Source organism: Leucopleurus acutus (assembly GCF_964270905.1).
Source record: "Leucopleurus acutus genome assembly, chromosome: 12".
In the NCBI taxonomy this organism is placed as follows: Eukaryota; Metazoa; Chordata; class Mammalia; order Artiodactyla; family Delphinidae; genus Leucopleurus; species Leucopleurus acutus.
Genome location: NC_139154.1, coordinates 21,033,042 through 21,057,523, shown reverse-complemented (window position 1 = coordinate 21,057,523; position 24,482 = coordinate 21,033,042). Strand labels below are relative to the sequence as shown.

The following is a 24,482-nucleotide window of genomic DNA, read 5'->3' as shown; positions in this document are numbered from 1 at the left end:
GTCCAAAGGCTCCAGAACCAGGAGTGCCGATGTCCAAGGGCAGCAGCACATGGATGTCCCGCTTAGGCAGAAAGCAAATTGGTCCTTCCTCTGCCTTTCTGTCCTATTCAGGCCTTCACTGGATCAGATGACGCCCACTGCATTGGTGAGGGTGATCTTTACTCAGTCTGATTCAAATGCTCATCTCTCCCAGAAACACAGACACGCCCAGAAATAACGTTTTACCAGCTATCTGGGCATCCCTTAGACCAGTCAAGTTAACACATGAAATTAACCATTCAAACAAGCCAAAGACAATCTGTGACATATTTGAACACCCAAAGCCTGGAACATAGGAAATAAAATTAATTCTAATAAATCAATACAAAAAAGTACAGACAACCCAATACAAATGGACAAAAGACATTAACAGGCGTTTCACAAAAGAGGGCATCCAGCTGGCCAATACCTGTATGAAAAGGGGATCAACCACGTGAGCCATTAAACTAAACATGAGTTCTCACTGCTTATCCGCCAGAGTGCTGGGATGGGGGACAGACAGCCTCGCAATAATCTGTGTCGCTGAGAACGTGGAGCAACAGGAACCTCCACGCACTGATGGTAGCAATAAATTGGTCCCATCACTGAGGAAATCAGTGTGATGTTATATAATAAAATGAAACAGACTCGTGCCCCGGAACCCGCAACTCCACTACAAGGTACATACTCGAGAGAGCTCTTGCGTGTGCGCACCTGTACCTGAGCTTGGCATCCTCTCGAGAACTGGGTCTGAGAAGAGGACCTGCACCTAGCTAGTCATTCTGGGATGCAGTCCTACAGAACCAAAGTGGGGGGACTGACTAGAATGACTGGAACATGGAGGATGGAAAGCCATTCTAAGGGTGCATCACTGGGTGAGTAACCGGGGCTCAATCCTGTTGGAGACCCTCCGAGAAATTGTGGAGAGTGGCCTTCGGAATCATCCACTTGTGACTTGGGAGTGGGGAGTATTTATCTTCTGGCTTTTGGACCCATTCGCCAAGGGTCGTGGCAATGGGGGGTTAATGTTCTGCACTCGTGGGTTTTCACATTGCTCAGTGGAACCCTACCTATGTCCCGCGTGGCAGTTGGCACAGAGGCCCTGAGGCAGAAAGCAAGGGACATGCAGATTGGTGAGGTAACCTGCTGCCGTCTGTACCACCATTAGTTGGTTACCACAGCAACAACAGGAGAAAGCAGGAGCCCAGAGAAGTGAGACAGAACATAAAAGATACCAACACATCAGAACACAAGACTGTTCATAAAACTTTATTATTGGAAACAAGCCAGCTTCCCATCGATACGAGAATGTGTTTAAGGGCGGTGCGTTCATACAGTCCTCTGCCACACCATCCTGGCCACGTTCTCGCTGGGTACTGCTGACTCCACTTTATTTTAGTGTATGTGTAGTGAGCAATTTGATTCTGCTTTTAGATGAACTGGAAGCAATGCCCTCCTGTCACAGCGAAGTGTAGGATGGTCACGGTCCTTACAGAGCAAGAGGATGGGCTTTGGCCTCAGACGGACTTGGCGCTAATCTTCATCATTCGCTCGGCTTCCTCCGCCATAAAATGATAACCATCCCTACCTTGTGTCTATTTCACAGCACATAACGCTTACTCCGCACCACACACTGTTCTAAGCCTCTCCAAATATTAACCCGTTCCATCCTCCCATCCCTCACTCCCATGATGTAAATACTGTTTTATGCGTTTCCTAATGAAGGAACCCGGCACAGAGAGCTTACGTAACTCGGCAGGGCCACACAGCTGGTGAGTGGAGGAGTGCGCTGAGCCGGGATTTGAACGCCCCCCTGTCTGGCTGCAGAGCCCGTGCCATCCAGCGGGAAAGAAGCGCATCCTCGGCCCAGCAGCGCAGAGAGGACTGCGCACCGTGCCTGCCGTGCGTGCGGAGCCCCACCTCCCCACGCGGCGCAAGGCTGCGAGGGCGGCCCCGGGGCCCCGCCCCCGGGCGCCTGCGGCGGGGGCAGCGGGTTCTTCTACCGGTCCGCCGTCGGGGGCCGCTGCCCGCGGTCCCCGGGGCCGGGCGCGCCCCGCAAGATGTCCGGGCGCCGCGGCCGGCAGCCCGGGCCCCGCCTGTGCTGGCTACTGTGCTGCAGCGCCCTGCTGTCCCCGGCCACGGGCTACGTGATCGTGAGCTCCGTGTCCTGGGCCGTCACCAACGAGGTGGACGAGGAGCTAGACAGCGCCTCCACCGAGGAGGCGCTGCCCGCGCTGCTGGAAGACTCGGGCAGCATCTGGCAGCGGAGCTTCCCGGCCTCGGCGCACGAGGAGGAGTCTCACCTGCCGCCCGCGGAGGGCACCGCCCGCGCCAGGCCGCCCCCTGCGCCGCCCGGGATGTTCTCCTACCGGCGCGAGGGCAGCGCGAGGCTGCGCCCGGGCACCGCCCGCTTCCTGGCCCACGCCAGCGCCTGGGGCTGTCTGGCCACCGTGTCCGCCCACGAGAAGGTAAGCCACCCAACCGGGAGCGGCGTGCAGGGACAAGGGAGAGCCTGGGGCCACTCCCGCGCTCGGATCCAGGTCTAGCAGACGTGCGCTGGAGGCTGGATCGGCGTGGACAGCGTGTAATTAATGCAGCCAGATTGTGCTTCGGTCACCCTGGCACCCTGGCAAAGGCAGGAGGGGTGGGGGGTGGTGCTGGGGGAGAGGACGACAAGCAGGCTTCCTGCCAGGTGGATGGGGACCGAAGTGCAGTCGAGAAGCGCAGTCTTGAAATGGCCAAAGAGGTGTGCAAATAACCAGCGCCCGACCAGAGATCTGGACAAAAGAAGCCTGAGCCACCTTTGGCATCACCAAGTAGCGCGCCCAGCCCCTGCCCGCCCATAGACCAGAGCTGCCCCATCACTTACTGACCCCGAACCGGGGCTTTGGCGGAAATTTGCATTTTAAAAAATGGAATTCGAGAACTGTTCTGGAAAGGAGATTTATTGTGCGAAGCGTATAAATGTTGGAGTGACAGCGCTGTCGTCAGCTGCAGCTTTCATCGTTCGTTTCACAGATGTTTTACTCACCTGTTAGACATGATTCCACCTGAAGTGAAAATGCCGTGGATACATGGTGAGGATGTAACATCCATACGTGTACACCCTCCAGAAAGCTTTTAGGGCTGTTAAGACAGATGTAAGGGTTTTATTACAGGGCAGTAATTTGAACTCCTATTTATTTCATGCAAAAAAAAAAAAAATACTGTTTTATGGAGTGTGTAAGTCATTGGCCAGGGAAAAGGTTCTGGGCCCAGCTCTGGGTCTCACCAGCTCAGAGACTGTGGCCAAGTCAATGGGTTCTCCACTTTGCTTTCCTCATCTATGAAATTAAGAGGTGGACTAGGTAGTTTTGAACGTCCATTTTTGCTTTGAAAAAAAAAAATATCTAAATGACAACTTTTTTTTTTTTTTTTTTTTTTTTTTTTTTTGCGGTACACGGGCCTCTCATTGTTGTGGCCTCTCCCGTTGCGGAGCACAGGCTCCGGACGCACAGGCCCAGCGGCCATGGCTCACGAGCCCAACCGCTCCGTGGCATGTGGGATCTTCCCGGACCGGGGCACAAACCCATGTCCACTGCATCGGCAGGCGGACTCTCAACCACTGCGCCACCAGGGAAGCCCAACAACTTTATTTTGATGAGAAATGATCATAAGGTCTTTCACAGCTTCCAAATAGTTCTTCACAGCTATATCTTATACTCCTAAGACATACCTTCGGAAGATATAAAGCTTAAATATGAAGCTGATCTTGGTTTAAAACACAGATCACTTCAAGCAATTAAAACTCTATTTTTTTTTCCAGTTACAGTTTTTTATTCAGAGCAATTTTTTAAATCCTACCTTTAAAATCTTTGAAGCTACAAAAATAACTATAATATGTAAAGCTTTTCTTGTTTGCCATTAATATCAAGTGCTGATACAGCGCTCAAAATTGTACAAGCTATAGACAAGCACAACATCTGCCTTTGAAAAACTCTAGTGCCAGTGTATTCAAGGTATTATGACTTTCAACATCCCTTTTCTTAGCTTTGTTAGTAGTTCCCTTTTCCAGTATTGACCTATACTCCAAATGCAATAAATTCAGAGAACATTTACCATGTGCCTGGCACGTGTGCAAAACATGACTCTAGGGCTTCCCTGGTGGTGCAGAGGTTGAGAGTCCGCCTGCCAATGCAGGGGACGCGGGTTCGTGCCCCGGTCCGGGAGGATCCCACATGCCGCAGAGCGGCTGGGCCCGTGAGCCATGGCCGCTGAGCCTGCGGGTCCGGAGCCTGTGCTCCGCAGCAGGAGATGCCACAGCAGTGAGAGGCCCGTGTACCACAAAAAAAAAAAAAAAAAAAAAAAAAAAAAAAAACATGACTCTACTCAGTTTGTGAGTGACCAGCTGAGAAACAGGATCTGGGAATGACATATTAGCATTTTGTAGGATTCCTCAACATTGGGTTTTCTAAAAGATTAAAACCACCCCTTATCACAATTCTACACACTGTTGTCATGCGACACTTCAAAGACAAAGATAGCCCCGAGTTCTGAGCTAAGTAACAATGAGGAACGCTCTGTGAAGGGTAAAGGTCATGATGCTGGACCCAGCAGGGCTTGGGAGAAACCTAAGAAGTATTTGTGTACGTGTCTGAGAATTTCATCTGCTCTACTGGATGATCGTGAGCAAAACATCGGTTTAGCATGTTTATGTGTCTTCCTTGAAGCTAGAAGGATAAGAAACCAAATTCCCATAAGTTGCTGAGTTATCCTATTAAAATATTATTGATTACAATTTTAAAGTGTGACTAATAAGTGAGAAAGTGGTGTGACCCTAAAGGAAACAATACCAGAAAGTTCCTGGAGTCCAAAGACCAGGTAAGATGTTAGGTTAAGACTTAGCTTCTGGGCTTCCCTGGTGGCGCAGTGGTTGGGAGTCCGCCTGCCGATGCAGGGGACATGGGTTCGTGCCCCGATCCGGGAAGATCCCACATGCCGTGGAGCGGCTGGGCCCGTGAGCCATGGCCGCTGAGCCTGCGCGTCCGGAGCCTGTGCTCCGCAACGGGAGAGGCCACAGCAGTGAGAGGCCCGCGTACCGCAAAAAAAAAAAAAAAGACTTAGATTCTATCCCCAAAGTTGCCAAAAATATGGGGGAGGTGGTGAAGGCAGTGGGGCTCCCGAGGGCTAGCTTGTGAGAAAGGTTTTAGTGACCCTCCACCCTTCCATGATTTTCATTGCCTTTACCCCAAATAACTTTCAGTTTAATAGAGTGTGTTTGCTATGTACCTGCAGCTTCAAGAATAATCCCCTCACCATCCCTCCTCTACAGATGCCACTGCTAAGCTCCTCTGTAGAAATTCTGGAGCCATCACTGGGTGAAGTGGGCAGGTGGGGAACCACTTTGCTTTGATTCGTGACCTGTCAAAACCACGGTGATGCCATGCTGCCCTCGCACCCCCAATGCTGTATTTCCTGGTCAGAGACACAGACTAAGCTCCCAGCTCAAGTCAATCCACAACCCTGCATTGAAAAGGCCTTTTTTGGTGTTTGTTAGATCCCAGGACTGCCGTTTGGGAACTGCCTGCCGGTCAGTGACGGCCCCTTCAACAACAGCACGGGGGTTCCTTTCTTCTACGTGACACCCAAGGACCTCCTGGTGGCTGATCTGATGAAGAACCCCACGGCCTCCCTCCTGCTGCCGGAATCCGAAGGAGAATTCTGCAGGTAGGCAAGGGCCCGGCCTCCCCCATCCAGGTCCTCTGCACGAGGCAGGGAGGCTGTGGCTTTAACGGGGCCCTGAGATGCAAAGCATTGCCTTTGCCACTTAGCTAGGGGGCAGGTTCTGGGCCTGGCTCTGGGTCTCACCAGCACCGAGACTGTGGCTAAGTCACTGGGTTCTCCACATTGCTTTCCTCATCTATGAAATTAAGTGGTGGACTGGGTAGTTTTGAAGGTTCTTTTTTGCTTTGAAAAAAATTATTGAAACGACAACTTTATTCTGATAAAGTGATCTTAACTGCTTATGTGGCTTCCAAATGGTTTTTCACCGTTATATCTTAGGCTCCTAAGACACATCTCCAGAAGATACAAAACTTAAATATGAAGCTGATCTTGGTTTAGAATACAAGTCATTTCAAACAGTTAAAAGCTTAGAGCCAATGTGTTCCAGATACATTGGCAACGTATGTTGTAGAAATGTATTTCCACGTGGAAAGAGTATATATAGCCGTGGAATCAGATCAATAGAATTCTACCACTCACCAAGCTGTGTGATTTGGGGCAAGTTATTGAACCTTTGGAGCCTCAGTTTCCTCATCTGTAAAATGGGAATAGTAGTTTCTACCTCCTAGGGTGATGGAGAGAGTTGGAAAGATTTGCAGCGTCTTGCACAACACTGGATGGGTAAATGGCAGCTCTCTTTGTTACGGCAAAGGTGGGGGTGGGGGAGGGGAGGGGAGGGGAGTGAAGGAAGAGCCAGTGGTTTGTCTCCAAGGCACATGCAGCATAGAATACACTTATTGTTTTTCAAATTAATTTCTACCTGCCCCAGTGAGGTGTGTGCAATAAAGACCCAGAGTCCCTTAAATCACTTTCTCAAAAACTCTCTCAAAGAAAGGACAGTTGGGCAAAAATGGAACACTGTATCCAACACCTTTGTCTGAAATCAGAATGTGGAGCTTGAGGTCCAATCCTGCCACTGCCGTGTCTGCGCCGAGCTTGGGGAGGGTGGGGGGCGGGACGCACGTGGGAGGGCACCCCTGCAGTAGTAGCAGAGGCAGCGGGGGACCTTGGGCAAGTCCCTTCACCTGTAATGTAGTGATGCTTTTAGAACTGGGATAAGATACTCCCAGCTCCAAAATGCTATGACTCTTTATGCAAAATATGAAAAACACATTCAGCAAACAAATGTGTCAGTTCTTTGAGGAGGGGAAGTGGTAATAATCAAAGCAACAATGCACCATAAAATGCAGCCTGGATAGGACCCTGTCGCTTACCCCTGGGAACTGGTGGGAGATCCATCCATCAGGGTGGAGGCAGTTCAGCTGACCCAGTGCCCTATCGGGGATGGCAGGAAGCCAGGAAAAGGAGTGCCTCCTCTTTTCATGGAATAGTCTCCTTCTTCTTGACTATTTCATGGAATAGTCTCAACAAGCTTGCTGTTACTAGAAGTATATTCCCAGGTACCTTTCTAGACGTCTGAGGTGTTCCTCATTCAGGCAGCCTAAAGGCAGCCATTGTGCAGGGCACGTTGATCGCAGACCCCAGAGCACACCTGTCCCTGGAGGTGGGCACAGAATACAGAGCAGAGGACGTACCGCAGCACTCAGGTTGTGGAGGGAATTGTCTCCTGGAAGGTCCCAGGCAGCCGTCAGCAGGAGCTTGGGGCCGTGAGAAATCCAGCTTAGAGAGGCCCTCTCTGAGGGCTGGGGCTGGGCACGCTTGGAGCCATGTGTGCGGACCCTCTTCACAGCAGGTCGCGCTTGGAGTTGCAGACCTCCGTGCAGCACACCAGGGTACCTGGATGAGGCAACTCGCGGCCGGAGGGGACCACCCAGCCCCACCCCACCCCCCAGGGCCAAGGGCACCAGTATCCCAGACCCTTGTAACTCTGGCCTGGAGGAGGAGGGATGAGCCACCACCCACTGGTACCCCTCTGTCTAAGCCCTCGTGTGAAACTCTACTCCCTTGCACGGTGCCAGCTTCTGAAGTCTTAAAATACAATGTAAATAAATATCTACACAATTAACTGTGGCCTTAGTAAGCATCGCGCCTCAAAGCAGGGATTGTCAGACAATGAGGCTTGCTGTCCCCCCGGGTCCACTACTTTCCAGGACCTGCTTCAGCCCAGGTGTGATTCACCTGCATGAAACTCACATTCCAAGTGCAGCATCACCCTGTAGGTTTTGCCTCCAGAATCTTGGTAATGTTGAGCACAGAGACTTAACAAGTCAAAGGCGGGCAAAGAGCAGAGCCCTGAATTGAACAGCGCCCCTCGGGCCACGGGAGCCTAGGGAAGCATCAGCTGGAAACGTCCGTGGCTAAGAACTTCCCTGACAAGCGCCTGCGTGAAGTTCAAGGGGCCGCCTGCAAGGCTGCGGGAAGCTGCCCCTCCTGCCTGATCCCGGCCTGCAGAGATTCCCACAGAGCGGGGAGACCCAGAAAAGCACCCACTTCTCACGATGATGACGGTAAATCAAGGACACCTGATGCTTTGACCTTTGGAAAGCATGAGAATCGCCTCCGTTCTGTGAAGCAGGTGTTCTTTGAACTGCAAACTTTCAGCACCATTTTTACCCTCAGATCTGGTGCATTCTGTGCGCTCATGTCCCTCTGCCTGTCTGTGCACTGGGGTAGAGGTGGATTTTCCCTAAGCGGGAAGACAAAGCCAGGACCCGGCCTGTCTACACGATGCCTCCTGAGACTCCTGTAGGCCTGGGGGGCCATGTTTGTCTGAGGAGCCCTTAGAGCCTGAACCATAAACCAAGGTCGGACAGAGAGGAAGCAGCGTGGCCACTGATGCTCTGAGAGGAGGAAAGAGGTGCCTTCCCAGCCGTTTCCTGCAGGGTCCACTGGGCATCTCAGCTGCAGGCCTGCTTCTGCATCCGTCAGGGTTAGCCCTGGTTCCTGCAGAGTCTGGACTGGGGCAGTCTGGTGAGCTCGGCCTCCACCGACAGGACATAGCTTGAGAAGGAAGCCGTCCAACAAACAGAAGCGAATGTGAGTCTGATTCCACTGCAAGGGCAGTCTGAGCTGGCCCTCTGTACTTTAGAGCTCTGTTGGATGTACAGGACAATTGTATGTATAATGTGTATGTGTTTAATAAGCAGATGGATGGACAAGACAGAGAGAGAGAGGGAGAGAGGGATGATGATAGATAGATAGATGTGTGTGTGTGGCTTCCCATATGCAACTATTTGTTCTGAGAACATATACCACAGTTGCCCCCAACTGGTCTCCCCAGTTCACTCTCTCTCACCTTGACTTCATCCTCAATCCAATATCTGAAGTAATATTTCAAAACCCATATAAGACCCTGGGATTCTCCTGCTTAAACTCTTTCACTAGGAGAAATAGCAAACTCCTGAATATGGCCTAGGAGGCCCTGCCTGGAGGACACCTGCCTCCCTCTCGGAATAAATAATAGTGGCCAATCCTTTGCTGATTGACTTAGTATGTGACCTATACCCTAGTTTTATTAAATGGAGAGGTTTAACCTGAACACTTGTAATCTAAACTGATGTGTGTGTCTGGCATACAGCTAAGAAATGCTTTTTTAAAAAATTGAGATATAATTTATGTATAACGTTGTACATGGTGTTCATTTGATACATGTATGTATTGCAATGTGGTTATCCCTGAAGTCTTAGCCAACGTCTCTGTCACATCACATAATTATCATTTCTTTTTTGGGGTGAGAACATTTAAGATCTAGTCTTTTAGCAACTTTGAAGTTTATAATACAGTATTGGGGGCTTTTTTGTTGGGTTTTGTTGTTGTTGTTTTTTTAAATTTTTTTTTTTTTGGCTGCGTTGGGTCTTAGTTGCGACACACGAGACCTTAGCTGCTGCGCTCGGGCTTCTCTTTAGTTGTGGTGTGCGGATTTTCTCTTCTCTAGTTGAGGCACGTGAGCTCAATAGCTGTGGCACTCGGGCTTAGTTGCCCAGCAGCATGTGGGATCTTAGTTGCTTGACCAGGGATCCAACCCACGTCCTCTGCATTGGAAGGCAGATTCTTTACCACTGGACCACCAGGGAAGTCCCTGTAACACAGTACTGTTGAATATACTCACTGTGTTGTGCGTTAGATCTCCAGGACTTATTCGTCTTCTAACTGCGCGTTTGTGCATTTTGACCACCATCTCCCCAGTTCCCGAACCCCCAGGCACTGGTAACCTGGTAACCATTAAATCTCTGTTTCTATGAGTCTGGCTTTTTTAGTTTCCACATATAAGGGATATCGTGCAGTATTTGTCTTTGTCTGATTTATCTCAGCATAATGTCCTCAAAGTCCATCCGTGTATTGCAAATGGCATTATTTCACCCTTTCTTATGGCTGAGTAGTATTCAATGGTATATATAGGTACCACATCTTCTTTATCCATTCATCTGTTGATGGACATTTAGGTTTTTTCCACATCTAGGCTATTGTAAATAGTGCTGCTATGAACATTGGGGTGCATGTATCTTTTCGAATTAGAGTTTTCATCTTTTCTGGATATATGCCCAGGAGTGGGATTGCTGGATCATATGGTAGCTCTATTTTTAGTTTTTTAAGGAACATCCATACTGTTCTCTATAGTGGCTATACCAATTTACATTCCCACCAACAGTGTAGGAAGGTTCCCTTTTCTCCACACCCTCTCCAGCATTTATTACTTGTAGACGTTTTGATGATGGCCATTCTAACCAGTGTGAGGCGATACCTCATTGTAGTTTTGATTTGCATTTCTCTAGTAATTAGCGATGTTGAGCATCTTTTCATGTACCTGTTGGCCATATGTATGTCTTCTTTGGAGAAATGTCTATTCAGATCTTCTGCCCAGTTTTTGATTGGGTTGTTTATTCTTTTGATATTGAGTTGTATGAGCTGTTTGTATATTTTGGAGATTAACCCCTTGTCAGTCGCATCATTTGCACATATTTTCTCCCAGTCCATAGGTTGTCTTTTTGTTTTGTTGATTGTTTCCTTTGCTGTACAAAAGCTTTTAAGTTTGATTACGTCCCGTTTGTTTATGTTTGCTTTTATTTCTTTTGCCTTTGGAGACTGATCTAAGAAAATATGCCTATGATTTATGTCTGAGAATGCTTTACCTATGTTCTCTTCTAGGAGTTTTATTTAGGTCTTTAAACCATTTTGAGTTTAGTTTTGTGTATGGTGTGTGCGGGTGTTCTAACTCCATTGATTTATGTGTAGCTGTCCAGCTTTTCCCAACACCATTTGTTGAAGAGACTGTCTTTCCTCCATTGTTGTTCTTGCCTTCTTTGTCGAAGGTTAATTGGCCATAGGTGTGTGGGCTTATTTCTGGGCTCTCGATTCTGTTCCCTTGATCTACTTGTCCATTTTGCGGGGGCACAGTCGTCTTGACTCCCATCTCAGGACATATTGAATTAGGTGCTATTACCCTGTCCTTCTTCCTAGAGGAGAAAATTTGGAAAATGAATCAGACAGGATGATAAGTAGAGAATGACTTTCAGTACTGAAAAAGGACAGAGTAACCAAGGAAAGTTTCTGGAGTATCTTACCTATTCAGCACCTCACTTTGTGCTGGAGAGGGAAGGGGAAATCTGCAGGCCTTCTGGCTTCATGGGTAGCTGGAGTCAAGATAGTCCAAGAGTGGAAAAGACAGAATAAGTGAGAACAGCGTCTAGATTGCTACAGGGAGGCTATAAAGAGCAAACTCTCACAAATTAGAGTAGTAGAGTGACTTTCAATTCCATGGAGACAGAGTGAGGGTGACAGCCTTGCCCCTCCCCCAGCCCAAAGATGAGAACCACTTGGGGGACGAGGCTTCATAGTTTGAAGGAGCTCGGAGGTGAGTTCTGACACTTCTTTAGGTTAGTTAGGACGTGGGGTGGGTCTGATAGGCGTTTCCTGGGTTTCCAGTGAAGGCTGCTGAGAACCGATGTCCAGCCCCCGGATGACTCACATCATTTATAAAACAAAGTCAAGTCTGAGAATGGTAGGAAGGGAAGTGGCTTTTCCACCCCATCATTCATTACATCCATCCAAACCAGAACCTACAAACATGTCTTGCCTAATTATTGTTCGTTTGTTTACAGTTTGTTTTATTCACTTATTCCGTTTACCCCTTTGTGCTGTGATTTCTTCATTTAATTCATTAGATGAATTAGGGATGTGAATCTGTTTCCTAGCTCAGGTGAAGATGACGAGTTGAGAATAAGATTCCAGTTTGCAAAATTCACCAGCAATCAGCAGCCTCTTCTTTCCCATTTCCTCTCCCTTCAACACATCAGCCTGTACAGATGCTCCTGGGACGCAGTGAATTTATGCTCAGACCGGGGGCCCAGTTGTCTGGAGATTCACTAAAAATTGACTTGACAAAGAAAGCCCACTTGAGAAATTTCTCTTCCATTGAAACGTCTTTCCTTCCCGAGCACGCAGGCCTGAATGCCGTGGGCCTACGTTTTGCATCTTCTTAGCCAAAGCAAAGCAAGCCCTCAGGACCAGAATGAACCGCATTCTGCTGGCATAGGCTCGTCTTTCGTGTTGAAGATCTGGAAATAAATGGAATCCGGAGGCTTCTCCTAAAATGAAAAAATGTTTTCATTTGATAGTTTGGACAAATGCTAGGTTTCTAGAAAGACAGAGTTGATTATCAAGAAAGGAAGATCTGAAGACGCTTTTTTTCCTTTTCCCCAAAAGGCTTTTAACAACAGGTGGTCGTGGCCATTGCCATGGGTCACAGCCCCTATCCTGTCCCAGGCCGAAAGCATCCCTGCCCAAACAGTGGTCAGAGCTCTAACTGACCAGGCCTCTGTGATTTGGCATCAGAGGAGATGCTAAGATTCTAGTTTTTAAAGGTATCTAGTTTCTGAAGGAGGGGTGCCAGACCATGACTAGATTGAAGCCCTGTGGGCTTATTGGACCAAGAATGGGAGCCTTTCAGAATGATGACCCATAAGGGGTGCCTATTACAGGGGCAATTCAGCGCTGCAGAATCGCACATCAAAAGGTGTTGCCCACATACAGTTTCGGGCAATGTGCTTGAGCGTAGATTCCTGCCCTAGCCTAGGAGCAGGTCCTGCATTTTATAGGCATGTTGACAGGAGAAGAAACTGCTTTGGTGAAACAGCATAAATAAGAGGAGGCTGTTGGTGGAAGGGTGGGCCTGCCTTTATGTGCCGCTATGTGCCGTGGGCACCGGATGAACACTTAGCACAGACAACCAAATTGTATGCACTGAGTTTAATCCTTTTTTTCTGTGCTGAAAATAAAAAGAGATTCCAGAAATCTAAATGCCCGTTAGCCATCTCTATGTTTTTAACTGTTTTTGTCAGAAGAAAAGATATTGTTGAATGATAGCTGAAAGCCTCAGCCCAGCCTAATTCCAAACGCAGGCTCTGCGAGTTGCTGCCTAGAACTGCGGAGAGGGCGCGCTTCCATGGTTCTTTAGATGAGCCCCGTCAAATGAGCTTACAGAATAAGCCTGTGCTTGCAGTAGCTTGCCTTCTAATAGCCAAGATGTGTCTCACGTCCACCTGGGACATGACGAGCATTTCAAAGTACAGGGCCCAGCCCTAATCAGATAAAGACGCTGAGTTCCAGTTCTCTTCTCTGAATTGTGTTCATTCTCCTTGAAGGCAACATATAAATCTTCTAAATAAATTGCTCTCTGGCCAGATTCATGTCACCTCTTCTCCTATGCCCACACATTCCTGTAATCAGAAAGTTAACATTAACTCAAGTAACTTTTATTTATTTATTTATTTGTTTTATTTTATTTATTTATTTTTGGCTGTGTTGGGTTTTTGTTGCTGCGTGCGGGCTTTCTCTAGTTGCGGCGGGGGCTACTCTTTGTTGCGGTGCGCAGGCTTCTCATTGCAGTGGCTTCTCCTGTCGTGGAGCATGGGATCTAGACACACGGGCTTCAGTAGTTGTGGCACGTGGGCTTAGTTGCTCCGAGGCATGTGGGATCTTCCCGGACCAGGGCTTGGACCCGTGTCCCCTGCATTGGCAGGCGGATTCTTAACCACTGTGCCACCAGGGAAGCCCTCAAGTAGCTTTTAAAAGAGCTGTCTGGGGACTTCCCTGGCGGTGCGTGTTCGAGCCCTGGTCCGGGAAGATCCCACGTGCCCCAGAGCAACTAAGTTCGTGCGCCACAACTACTGAGCCTGCACTCTAGAGCCTGCGAGCCACAACTACTGAGCCTGCGTGCCACAAATACTGAGCCCACGTGCCACAACTACTGAAGCCCGTGCACCTAGAGCCCGTGCTCCGGAACAAGAGAAGCCACTGCGATGAGAAGCCCATGCACTGCAACGAAGAGTAGCCCCTGCTCGCCACAACTAGAGAAAGCCCAGGTGCAGCAACAAAGACCCAATGCAGCCAAAAATAAATAAATAAATAAATAAAATTAAAAATAAAATAAAATAAACGAGGTGTCTGGGAAGAGTCAGAGAACCCCACAGAGAGAAAGCTTAGTGAGCAGATGTTTGAGTATTCTCTTCCTTCTTCTACTCATTTCTCTGGCCAGCTCACCTAGCAACCTGCAACCGCTTCTCTCTCCCTTATTTTGTTTCAGCTCCATGAATTTTTGTCCCCATGGTTCCCAGGGGATCCATTTCCTGAAGCCACTGATGATTCCAGTTTCTCTGTCCTTATGTTACCATTTTCCTGCACCTTCCAGCTACTTCTTGCCATCCGGTTCACAAATGTTCTACTTACCTGTTAGACATGATTCCACTGTGAGCTGAAATGACATGAATTGACAATGAGGTTGTAAGTCCCATACATATACACCCGCCAGAACGCTTTTAGGGTTGTTAAGGTAGATGTAAGCATCTTATTACAAGGCCCCTAGCCTCTGGCAGTCACCAGTTTATCTTCTGTCTCCGTGGACTTGCCTATTCTGGACATTTCATATAAATGGAATTATATAATACGTGGCTTTTTAAACTTAACTATAGTTGACTTACAATATTGTGTTAGTTGCAGGTGTACATCTTCAGGTTTTCCATTATTATGGTTTTCCAGGTTTTCCAGGTTATTATTAAGATACTGAATATACTTCCCCGTGCAGTACAGTAAATCCTTGTTGCTTACCTGTTTTATATGTAGTGGTGTGTATCTGTTAATACCATACTCCTAATTTATCCCTCCCCTTCCCTTTCCTTTTTGGTAACCATAAGTTTGTTTTCTACGTCTGTGAGTCTGTTTCTGTTTTGTAAATAAGTTGTATTTTGGGGGGGGATTCCACATGTAAGTGATGTCATATAATATTTGTCTTTCTCTGTCTGACTTCACTTAGTATGATAATCTCTAGATCTGTCCATGTTGCTGCAAATGGCAATATTTCATTCCTTTTTTTACGGCTGAGTGATGGTTCGTTGTATATATGTACCACATCTTCTTTATCCATTCATCTGTTGACGGACACAAGTTACTTCCATGTCCTGGCTATTGTAAATAGTCTGCTAGGAACATTGGTGTGTATTATGTGGGTTTTGTGACTACTTTCTTTCACTTAGCACAATGTTTTCTGGGTTCGTTATGTTGTAACATGTATCAGTACTTCATTCCTTTTTCTAGACAAATACTATTCCATTGTACGAATATGCCACATCTTCTTTATCCAGCCATCAGTTGATGGAAATTTGTTTCCACATTTTGGCTGTTAGAATGCGGCTGTGAGTATTTGTGTGTAAGTTTTGTATGGACATATGTTTTCCATTCTCTTTGGTATGTATCTAGGTGTGGAATTGCTGGATCACATGGTAACTGTGTTTAACGTTTTGCAGAACTGTCTTCCTCAGTGGCTGCACCGCTTTACGTTCCCACCAGCAATGTATGAGGGCTCCAGCTCGTCCACCTTCTCGCCAACACTTGTTATTGTCTGCCTTTTTTTTTTTTTGCAGTATGCAGGCCTCTCACGTTGTGGCCTCTCCCGTTGCGGAGCACAGGCTCCGGACGTGCAGGCTCAGCAGCCATGGCTCACGGGCCCAGCCGCTCTGCGGCATATGGGATCTTCCCGGACCGGGGCACGAACCCGTGTCCCCTGCATCGGCAGGCGGACTCTCAACCACTGTGCCACCAGGGAAGCCCTTGCCTGCCTTTCTTATTATAGCTATCCTAATGGGTGCAAAGTGGTGTCGCACTGTGGTTTTGTTATGCATTTCCCTAATGACTAATGATGCTGAGTGTCTTCTTATGTGTTTATTGGCTATTTGTAAATCTTCTTTGGAGAACTGTCTATTCAAAGCCTTTACCTATTTTTAAATTGGATTATTTGTCTTTTTATATTAGATTGTAAGAGTTCTTTATACATTCTGGATATGACCCTTATCAGACATATAATCTGCAAGTATTTTCCTAATGCATTTTTATCTAATTTTCTCTTCTTTTGTCATTGGAAGAAACAGAAAAACTAAAGATTCAATATGACATTCCAATTGTACATATTCTTGGTCAATGTCCTTTTGCTTCTTCCTTTTTTTTTTTTTTTTTCTTTCCCTAACTTTTAAATTTGGGCTTTTTTTAAAAAAAAAAAAAAGATTTTTTAAAATTGAAGTATCTTTTGCTTCTATAAGCTGGGCCTTCCCCATGAGAAAAACACACAATTGAAGTAACTTTCCTGAGATAATACAGAAGTGTACCTAAATTATCTAGTGTGTAGAAATACTAAGAAAATGTCTGACCAAGGAAAGAAAAAGATTTTAATTAATCGGCTTACGAAGGGATTTGAGAAGGAAAGCTGATACTCTAATAATGTACAGACAAAGTAGGAGATACTGATAATGAATTCAATTGAACATTAATGGAATTAGGCATCCTTTGTACAAAGGAACATACTAAATATGGCATTGAGAATGAGAATTTGTCCTTCCAATGATATTCATTGAGCACTTCACTAATGCCAGGCGTGCATAGGTAAGACCTAAGAGACACAGGCTCCTCCCTGCTTACTTGTCATCAGTCATTTGAATCCAGAGAGTGAGATCTAACACATGACCACATATATAAAGGGCCCCCCTTTGTTAAAACCATGCCCTTCCACAACAGGGGAGGAGTAGAATTCCACATTGTAGCTGTGATTTCCACCAGCTCAGCATCTTTACTTCCTGTCTATCCATCCACTTCTCCATCCTTTCCGTTTCATCCAACTCAACCTGACTTGGCCTTCAAATGTAAGATACTAACCTCCTGAAAGTTCCTTCCATTCTTTACTGCTCTATTCCCATCTTAAGGCTGTGTTCAAATTTTCTAGTCCCAGTAATTGTTCCCCAGGATGCATTTCATTTTCTGTCTGACTTTCTTTCTTTTCACTCGTGAGGACTGCCTGGGTCTCAGTCCCTGGGCCCAGACCCAGACCCCTCCCTCCGAGAAGACCACTCGGCCGCCTTAGTCTGCCAGGACAGGGGGTGTTTGCACGCGCACCCGGCCCCTTGCTGATCCTGCTTCACTCGCTTCCTTTCCGCCTTTTTCTCCTGGTTGACTGAGCTGCAGGCAAATGTGACTCATGCAGCAGCAAAGCTTTCCCTGGAAAATGGGACAAGACTCCAGTGTACTTAGAAGTGCTTTCAGCCTGGCAGAGCCCTGTCCATCCACTCCTGCCTTTCATTTTCCAGGTTAGGAAACTGAGGGCCTGAAAGCTGGAAGACAGACGAATGGATGATACGGTATTCAGTTTCCGTAACATCCCCTGTCTCCACCGCACCATCTCTGCAGCTGGCTCTCCTCCTGGCCCAGCACCCCCTGCCACCCGGCTTCTGCTCTCCCTGTCGACCCCGTCTTTCCTTTCAAGTGAATGAAGTGGTCTAGCACCAGGCAGCTTCCCCTCTTCTAGTTCATCGTTTGCTGCACACCTCTCAGCAAGGTAGACAATAGGATTTTGGAAAAGAACAGCTGAACCTTCAGTGCAGGGATGGGGATGCTAGGTAATGTGTGTGTTACACGTTAGACTAGAGAGACAGCCCCTGGAGGTGCCGTGATGCGGGATAAGGAAGAAAGCTGAGCGCACTCTGAGGGTTCCTGACTCTGTGGGGGCTGCTGTCCTATTTCTTTCTTTCTTTCTTTTTTTTGGGGGGCGGGGCTGTGCCTCACGGTATGCGGGATCTTAGTTCCCGGATCAGGGATCAAATCCATGTCCCCAGCAGTGGAAGTGCAGAGTCTTAACCAGTGACCCACCAGGGAATTCCCTGCTGTCCTATTCCAACATCATCCAGGCTGAGGCCAGGGGGACCATGGTGGAGTTAAGATTCTCAGGTGGCTGCAGCTGAGCACTGTGCCCTGCCGGCCCTGGCGGGGTCTCAGCTGAGCCGGCAGATGGCAGAGGGAGCTTGGCTGGATCACGGAAGTGGTTGATTCTGACCAGGTTTGATTCTGGAACCCTGTGGCCTATGAACATGACTGAGGTTTGGTCCTGCAACCCTCTGGCCTGGGAACATGACTGAGGTTTGATTCTGGAATCATCTGGCCTAGGAACATGACTGAGGTTTTATTCTGTAGCCCTCTGGCCTGGGAACATGAGTTAGGTTTAATTTTGGAACCGTCTGGCATGGGAATATGACTGAGGTTTTATTCTGGAACCCTCTGGCCTGGGAACGTGACTGAAGTTTGATTCTGGAAACTTGTTGCCTAGGAACATGACTGAGGTTTCATTGTGGAACCTTCTGGCCAGGTTTGGTTCTGGAACCCTCTGGCCTGGGATCATGACGGAGATTTGATTCTCCAACCCTCTGCCCTGGGAACATGACTGCGGTTTTATTCTGGAACCCTGTGGCCTGGGAACATAACTGAGGTTTGACTCCGGAAACCTCTATCCTGGGAACATGACTGAGGTTTGATTCTGGAACCCTGTGGCCCGGGAACATGACTGTCATTTGATTCTGGAACCTTCTGGTCTGGGAACAGGACCAGGTTTGAATTTGGAACTGCCTGGCAGGCTGCAGCGTAACTAAGCCATGCTTGGGGAGCAGCCTGAGACCAGGAGAGACGCCAGGTTTGCTTGTAAAATGCAGACTCCTGGGCTCCAGCTGTCTCTGATGAAGGGAGCTTAGAATCTGCGTCTTCACGGAGCCACTCAGGAATTCTTAACTCATACTTAAATTTGATTGCTTCAACATTAGAAGAAAGCTTCTGATTTGAGGTTCATCGATCTGACTCCTAAACCCACCAAGTGATACCTACCTGGGCGCTTTCCTGGTGGTGCTGTGCCGTTAAGAGTCCGTGCTCCTAATGCAGGGGCCCCAGGTTCGATCCCTGGTCAGGGGACTGTTATAGATCCCACATGCCTCAACTAAAGATCCTGCAGGTGGCAATGAAGATCCCGCGTGCCGCAACTGAGACCCAGCGCAGCCAAATAAATGAATGAATGAATGAATGAATAAATAAATAAAAATACGTGACTGCCCTGAACAACCTACTTAACTTATCTAGGCCTCAATTTCCTTAAACCCTAAAATGGGAACAACAGTACTCCCGTGTGCTGTGGGAATGAAATGTTTCAGTGAGTGTAAAGTTTCCAGTGCGTGGTCAGTACTAATAAGTGGTAGCTATCGTCATGAGCAGCTGTCTCCTCTGTGCAGGAGTCGGGGTGACAGAGATGGGCAGAGGAGGAGAACATTGACCGCGCCCTGTCTCCACTGCATCCCTCAGAGGCATAAGAGCAATCGTGTAGCTGGTACTTCTTCTGTGCCAAGCACTGTTCTAAGCAACAGAGACGTGTGACCCTTTCAAGATGCTCATGAGAGAGGTGCTATTGTTAGCCCCTTTTTACAGATGAGGAAACTGAGGCCCAGAGAGAATGAGGAACTTGGACAAGGGCCCACAGTCCAAGTTCTAATGGGGGCTGAGATTCAATCCCAGACACCTGGGCTGCTCAGCCCCGCTGCTCCGCCGTACCCCCTGCCCCCTCACAGCAGCTGCCGCCTGAAAGCAGGGAACCTCCCCACCTACCTCTCAGAGAGAACTGAGTCAGAAGCTGCAAAATCTACAAAAATACAGAAATGTTGTCTGTTTTAAGTTGTTCAAATATCACTTCCATCGTGTGAGTTGCACTGAGATAGAAGCAAGACATGAAATCTGTTTTAAATGCATACAGGTGCAGGCTGCCCGTCTGTTGCAATGAAACATCCATTTCAGCATCTACTGTGCAGTGAACTGTGCTAAGCAGTGTTAGGCACAGAGATGACAGGTAATAGTACCCCCCACACCTTTGAGAGGAGGAAAAGGTTGTAAGACACACGTGGAAATCCTTCTAGAACAAGCTGAGCGTGGTAAATCGTCCAGGAGACATTGGCCTGGAAATGGTTGATGGAGAGAGTGTCTCATGAAGGAGGCTTGGCATCTTCACTCTCTGCTCTCCCTGCTGTACCCCCATCCGCTCCCAAACACTGCACTTACATGCCAGTGACTCCCAGACTTATATTCCCATCTGAGACCTCCCATCTGAGTTCCAGACCCCAACTCCAGCTGCTTCCTGGACATCTCCACTTGGACATCTCAAGGACCCCTCGAGCTCAGCCTCTTCCTCCTTCCCCAGAGAGCTCCTCTTCCTGGGCTCCCCATCCATTTGGCTGTTCAGAGCAGACCCTTGGGTACCACCATTCGCTGCTTCTTCTTCTTAGACAACCAGTCAGCTACGTCCAACTGGTCTACCTCCCAGACCTCTCCCTCAGTTGACTACTTCTCTTCAGCTTGCTTCTCCCCACCACCTGGCCCAAGACTCTACTGTTGCTCACCTGGACTCTTTAAATGCTCCTGACCAGTGTCCCTGGATGCCTGTTTGCCCCTTTCCAACCCACTTTCCATCCTAAAACTGGAGGGATCTTTTCAAAAAGCACATCTCATCATTCCATTACCCTGCTTACAATTCTTCAATGTTTTCCCATTGCTCTTAGGATGAAATTTTAACATCTTAACATGGCCTCTGCGTCCTCTGTGGTCCACCCCTGGCAGTGCCAGTGTCTGTGGCATCACCCTTCCCCTTTGTGCTGGCCCCAGTGGTCTTATGGCTCTTTTCTGCCTAGGGACCTTTGCCCTTGCTCTTCCTTCTATCTACACTGATTTCCCTGCCTTTACCTAATTCCCACTCATTTCCTAGGTTTCTGGGTTGATGTTATAGCATGGAAGCCTGCCTATGATTTTTGTTGTTGTTTTTTTTAAATAAATTTATTTATTTATTTTTGGCTGTGTTGGGTGGGTTTACGTTGCTGTGTGTGGGCTTTCTCTAGTTGCGGCGAGCGGGGGCTACTCTTTGTTGCGGTGTGCGGGCTTCTCATTGCAGTGGCTTCTCTTGTCGTGGAGCACAGGCTCTAGGTGCGCGGCCTTCAGGAATTGTGGATGCGGGCTCTAGAGCGCAGGCTCAGTAGTTGTGGCGCATGGGCTTAGTTGCTCCACGGCATGTGGAATCTTCCCATACCAGGGATCGAACCCGTGTCCCTTGCATTGGCAGACGGATTCTTATCCACTGCGCCACCAGAGAAGCCCCCTGCCTATGTTTTGAGGGTCAGGAAACATAGGCAAGTTTCCATGTTATAGTAGCAAGTGAATAAATCATTAATTGTACAGCAGGCTGTCTGACGTCTGCCCCTCCTGCTAGAACGTAAGTCTCATGAGAGCCAGGACTGTGTCCTTCTGACTCTCCACCAGCCCCAGAGCCTTGAACGTAATGAGGCTATGTTCAACTAATGTTTACTGAGTGAATATATGGAATATTTGAGTTAGGCCTTGAGGGATGGTGTATAGTTTTCTATTGCTGCTGTGATAAATTGCCTCAAATTTGCGGTTCAAAACCACACAGATTTATTCTCTTACAGTCCTGGAGGTCAGAAATCTGAAATGAGTCTTATGGAACTACAATCAAGGTGTTGGCAGGGCTGGTTCCCCCTGGAGACTCTGAGAGGAGAATTTGTTTCCTTGCCGTTTTCAGCTCCTAGAGGCCACCCGCATTTCTTGGCATCTGGCCCCTTCCTTGCATCATCTAACCTGTCGATCCCGTTTCCTGGATCCTACAGCTCTGATTTTCCACCTCCCTGTCTAAGGACCCTTGTGATTTCATTGGGCCCACCAGATAATCCAGGATAATCTTCCCATATCAAGTTCCTTAACTTAATCATATCTGTAAAGTCCATGTTGCCATACAAGGTAACAGTCACATGGTTCTGGGCACTAGGACGTGGACATCTTTGTGGGGAGACCTTATTCAACCCACCGCAGATGGATGTACCAGTCTCAATGCATTTGCAAGTGTAGATAGAGACATGGTAATTTATTCTAACGTATGCTAAGGCACTCATTGGTATTTTGGGGGGGGTCATGATCGTTCTTATTTATAATATACATGCTTTTCAAATATAGATATTAAAGTGACTCAAACACGTGTGATAGTCAATCAACGAATGTTAATTTTAATATATTCTTAGCATGGTGAAATGATAGAGAAAGGTGAAAACTGCAGAGAAAAGGGTTATAAATTGAGCAGTCTGTTTAATCGTGACCTGTCAGAGTGAACTGTTTTTAGCATCCCTGCTCCTCTCCTGCCTGGAAGTGGACCTAGTTCCCCCTTTTGCATGTCTTGTCCCTTTGTGTATGACTGCCTGGGGTTTATTGAATCATAAGATTTGATGCTGCATAAGAGAAAATCCTAGCCCAAGATGCTTACAGAAATGTAGCACTCTGTCCTTTAAAGACATATGGCCAAGGCTTCCAAATAACACAAATTTCATTCCAAGAAACTCAGAGAAGCCATGGATAAGAGCATTGAACTGAAGGGTGGAAAAGGCGTCAACACAGCATGAAAATGGACCAATTTGTTCAGAGTCTCAAAAAAACAGAGGCTGGGAGGGTCTGCAGATGAACCCCAAATAACTTTCATAGTTATTCCAGAACAGACCATTTTTTTAAATGGTTGTGCACCCAAAACTGGGAAGAAGAAACCACCTCCAGGCAGTAGTAGTTGGGGAAGCTGGCACGACGAAAAGGCCATCCCTTTCTTCGGTAGGGGTATTACTAGGTGATAAGTCAGTAGACGATTGTCTACTCACTGTATGTGGATTTCCCTGAGGCCCTTGACAGAAAGCCTGAGTGATGTTCTTATCGACAAGACAGAATAATATGAACAAGGGATCGTCGTGCTGGGTAGGCTTCTTTCTCTCGCGTGTAATACATTTGTTTCTCTTACACCTAATTTCACGAAGATGTGAAACTGTGCATGGATGGATGACTGGCGGGAGCCCCGAAGGTGTTGATTAATAGGAGGGGGTTTCACCTGAGTGCTGAGGGGAGGATGTTTCTGGTTCCTTGGCCATTTACAGCCCCTGGAAAGTGGTGGGAACCTGGGAGCCAGTGGAAGGGTCCTGGGTTGAACCAAGTGGGAGCTTGAGACACTGAATCCTGTTGGAGAGACACAGAAAAATTGTCAGGAGAAGCTGAAGCCACAGCCAGGAAAATGGTGCCAAGAAGGAAGGAGAAAACTGGGGGGGGGGGGGGGGGGTGGAATTTAACTGGGACAGTGAGGCATTATACTGGTATGCCATAAAATTAGAATTAAATCAAATTTAATATAAAAATTTAGATGAAGTAACATAATATAACATAACACGACATGTACACGCTTCCCTGGAAGGATGGAGTAGGGAGTGGCGGACGTGACCTACTCCTCTACCTCGTGAACCTTCTGCTCAAGCAATGAGGTCCATCCTGGACACTAAAGTTTAACAAGAATATTGACAAACTAGCAAGTCTAAAAGCAGCCAGACTGAAACAAGTCTTGAGAAATAGGTAAGTGCTTTCGGCAGATGTCTGAAAGGCCAGGCCAGAAAATGGCAGCTCTGTTGTTCTGATGTCGCCCTGGAGGCGCGAGCAGAACAGGTGGGTGGAAGCCACAGAGGCCTCGCGGTTTCCTCTCCACTGCCACCCTCTTCTTACCCTCAGCATCGTGAGGATGGTCGATCCTACACCCGCGCTTCTCCAGCAAGGTTTTCACTTCCTCGGCCACATCCAGATCTGGTAGCACACGCCCCACATCCGAATCTCCGTTCTGAGCATCCTACCCCAGGCCCTTCTTGCCTGTCACCGCATGGAGCCCAGCAGTCCTCTGCCCCATCACCATCTCATCTCACCACGGTCAGCGCCTCCTGGCTCCCCTTCCCCTTTGCCCAGCTCAGACTCCATGGTCTGTCTTTATAACCGCCCCCCAAGACCACCTGCAAGTTCTCTGCCCCTCCCCCTCTGAAGCACCCCTGGCTACATCCAACCCCGTTCAACCCTGATCCCTCCTCCTCTACTCCTGCACCCAGGAGGCTCCGAGTTACAGGAACAAACCACATGGCCAGGCTGACTCTCCCACTTTAAATTCATGAACAGAATCCTCCCATGCATTCCAACATCACTGGAAGATTCTCCATCTCCCACCAAGGCTCCTTTCCCACCCTCAGGTTCACGCCTACTCCCTGTTTTTCAGACCAAATCTACTCATCCCCTCCAGTCTCTCTGGGCTGCAGGTGACACCCACGTTTCTTTGACAAAATGCAAACTCCTCTCAGCCTCTCTCCTCTCCCTCCACTAGTCTGTAAATGTACCTGTGTCTGTGCCAGTGGGTCTCAAACAGAAGTGGGGGGACCCCTCCCCAGGGACATTTGGCAATGTCTGGAGATGGTTTTGGTTGTTACAACTTGGGGAAGGAGGGTGCTACTGCAATCCCGTGGGTAGAACCCAGAGACGCTCCTAAATATTCTACAATGCACAGGACACCCCCAGCCCGATGAGCTGCCCAGCCTCAAGTGTCAATAGCACCAAAGCGA

General features: G+C 48.0%; 1 protein-coding gene across 1 annotated transcript in view; it reads left to right on the top strand.

Moving 5' to 3' along the window:
• Positions 1 to 2,078: 2,078 nt before the first annotated feature.
• The window catches only part of CREG2 (cellular repressor of E1A stimulated genes 2), a gene marked incomplete at both ends in the record, with an annotated part of 37,308 nt that continues 14,904 nt past the window's right edge, over positions 2,079 to 24,482 (top strand). Inside the window, 2 exons of the mRNA XM_082851305.1 lie at positions 2,079 to 2,486; positions 5,555 to 5,724. Of these exons, the coding sequence (XP_082707431.1) occupies positions 2,079 to 2,486; positions 5,555 to 5,724 (578 nt within the window). The remainder of the gene's footprint in view (positions 2,487 to 5,554; positions 5,725 to 24,482) is intronic.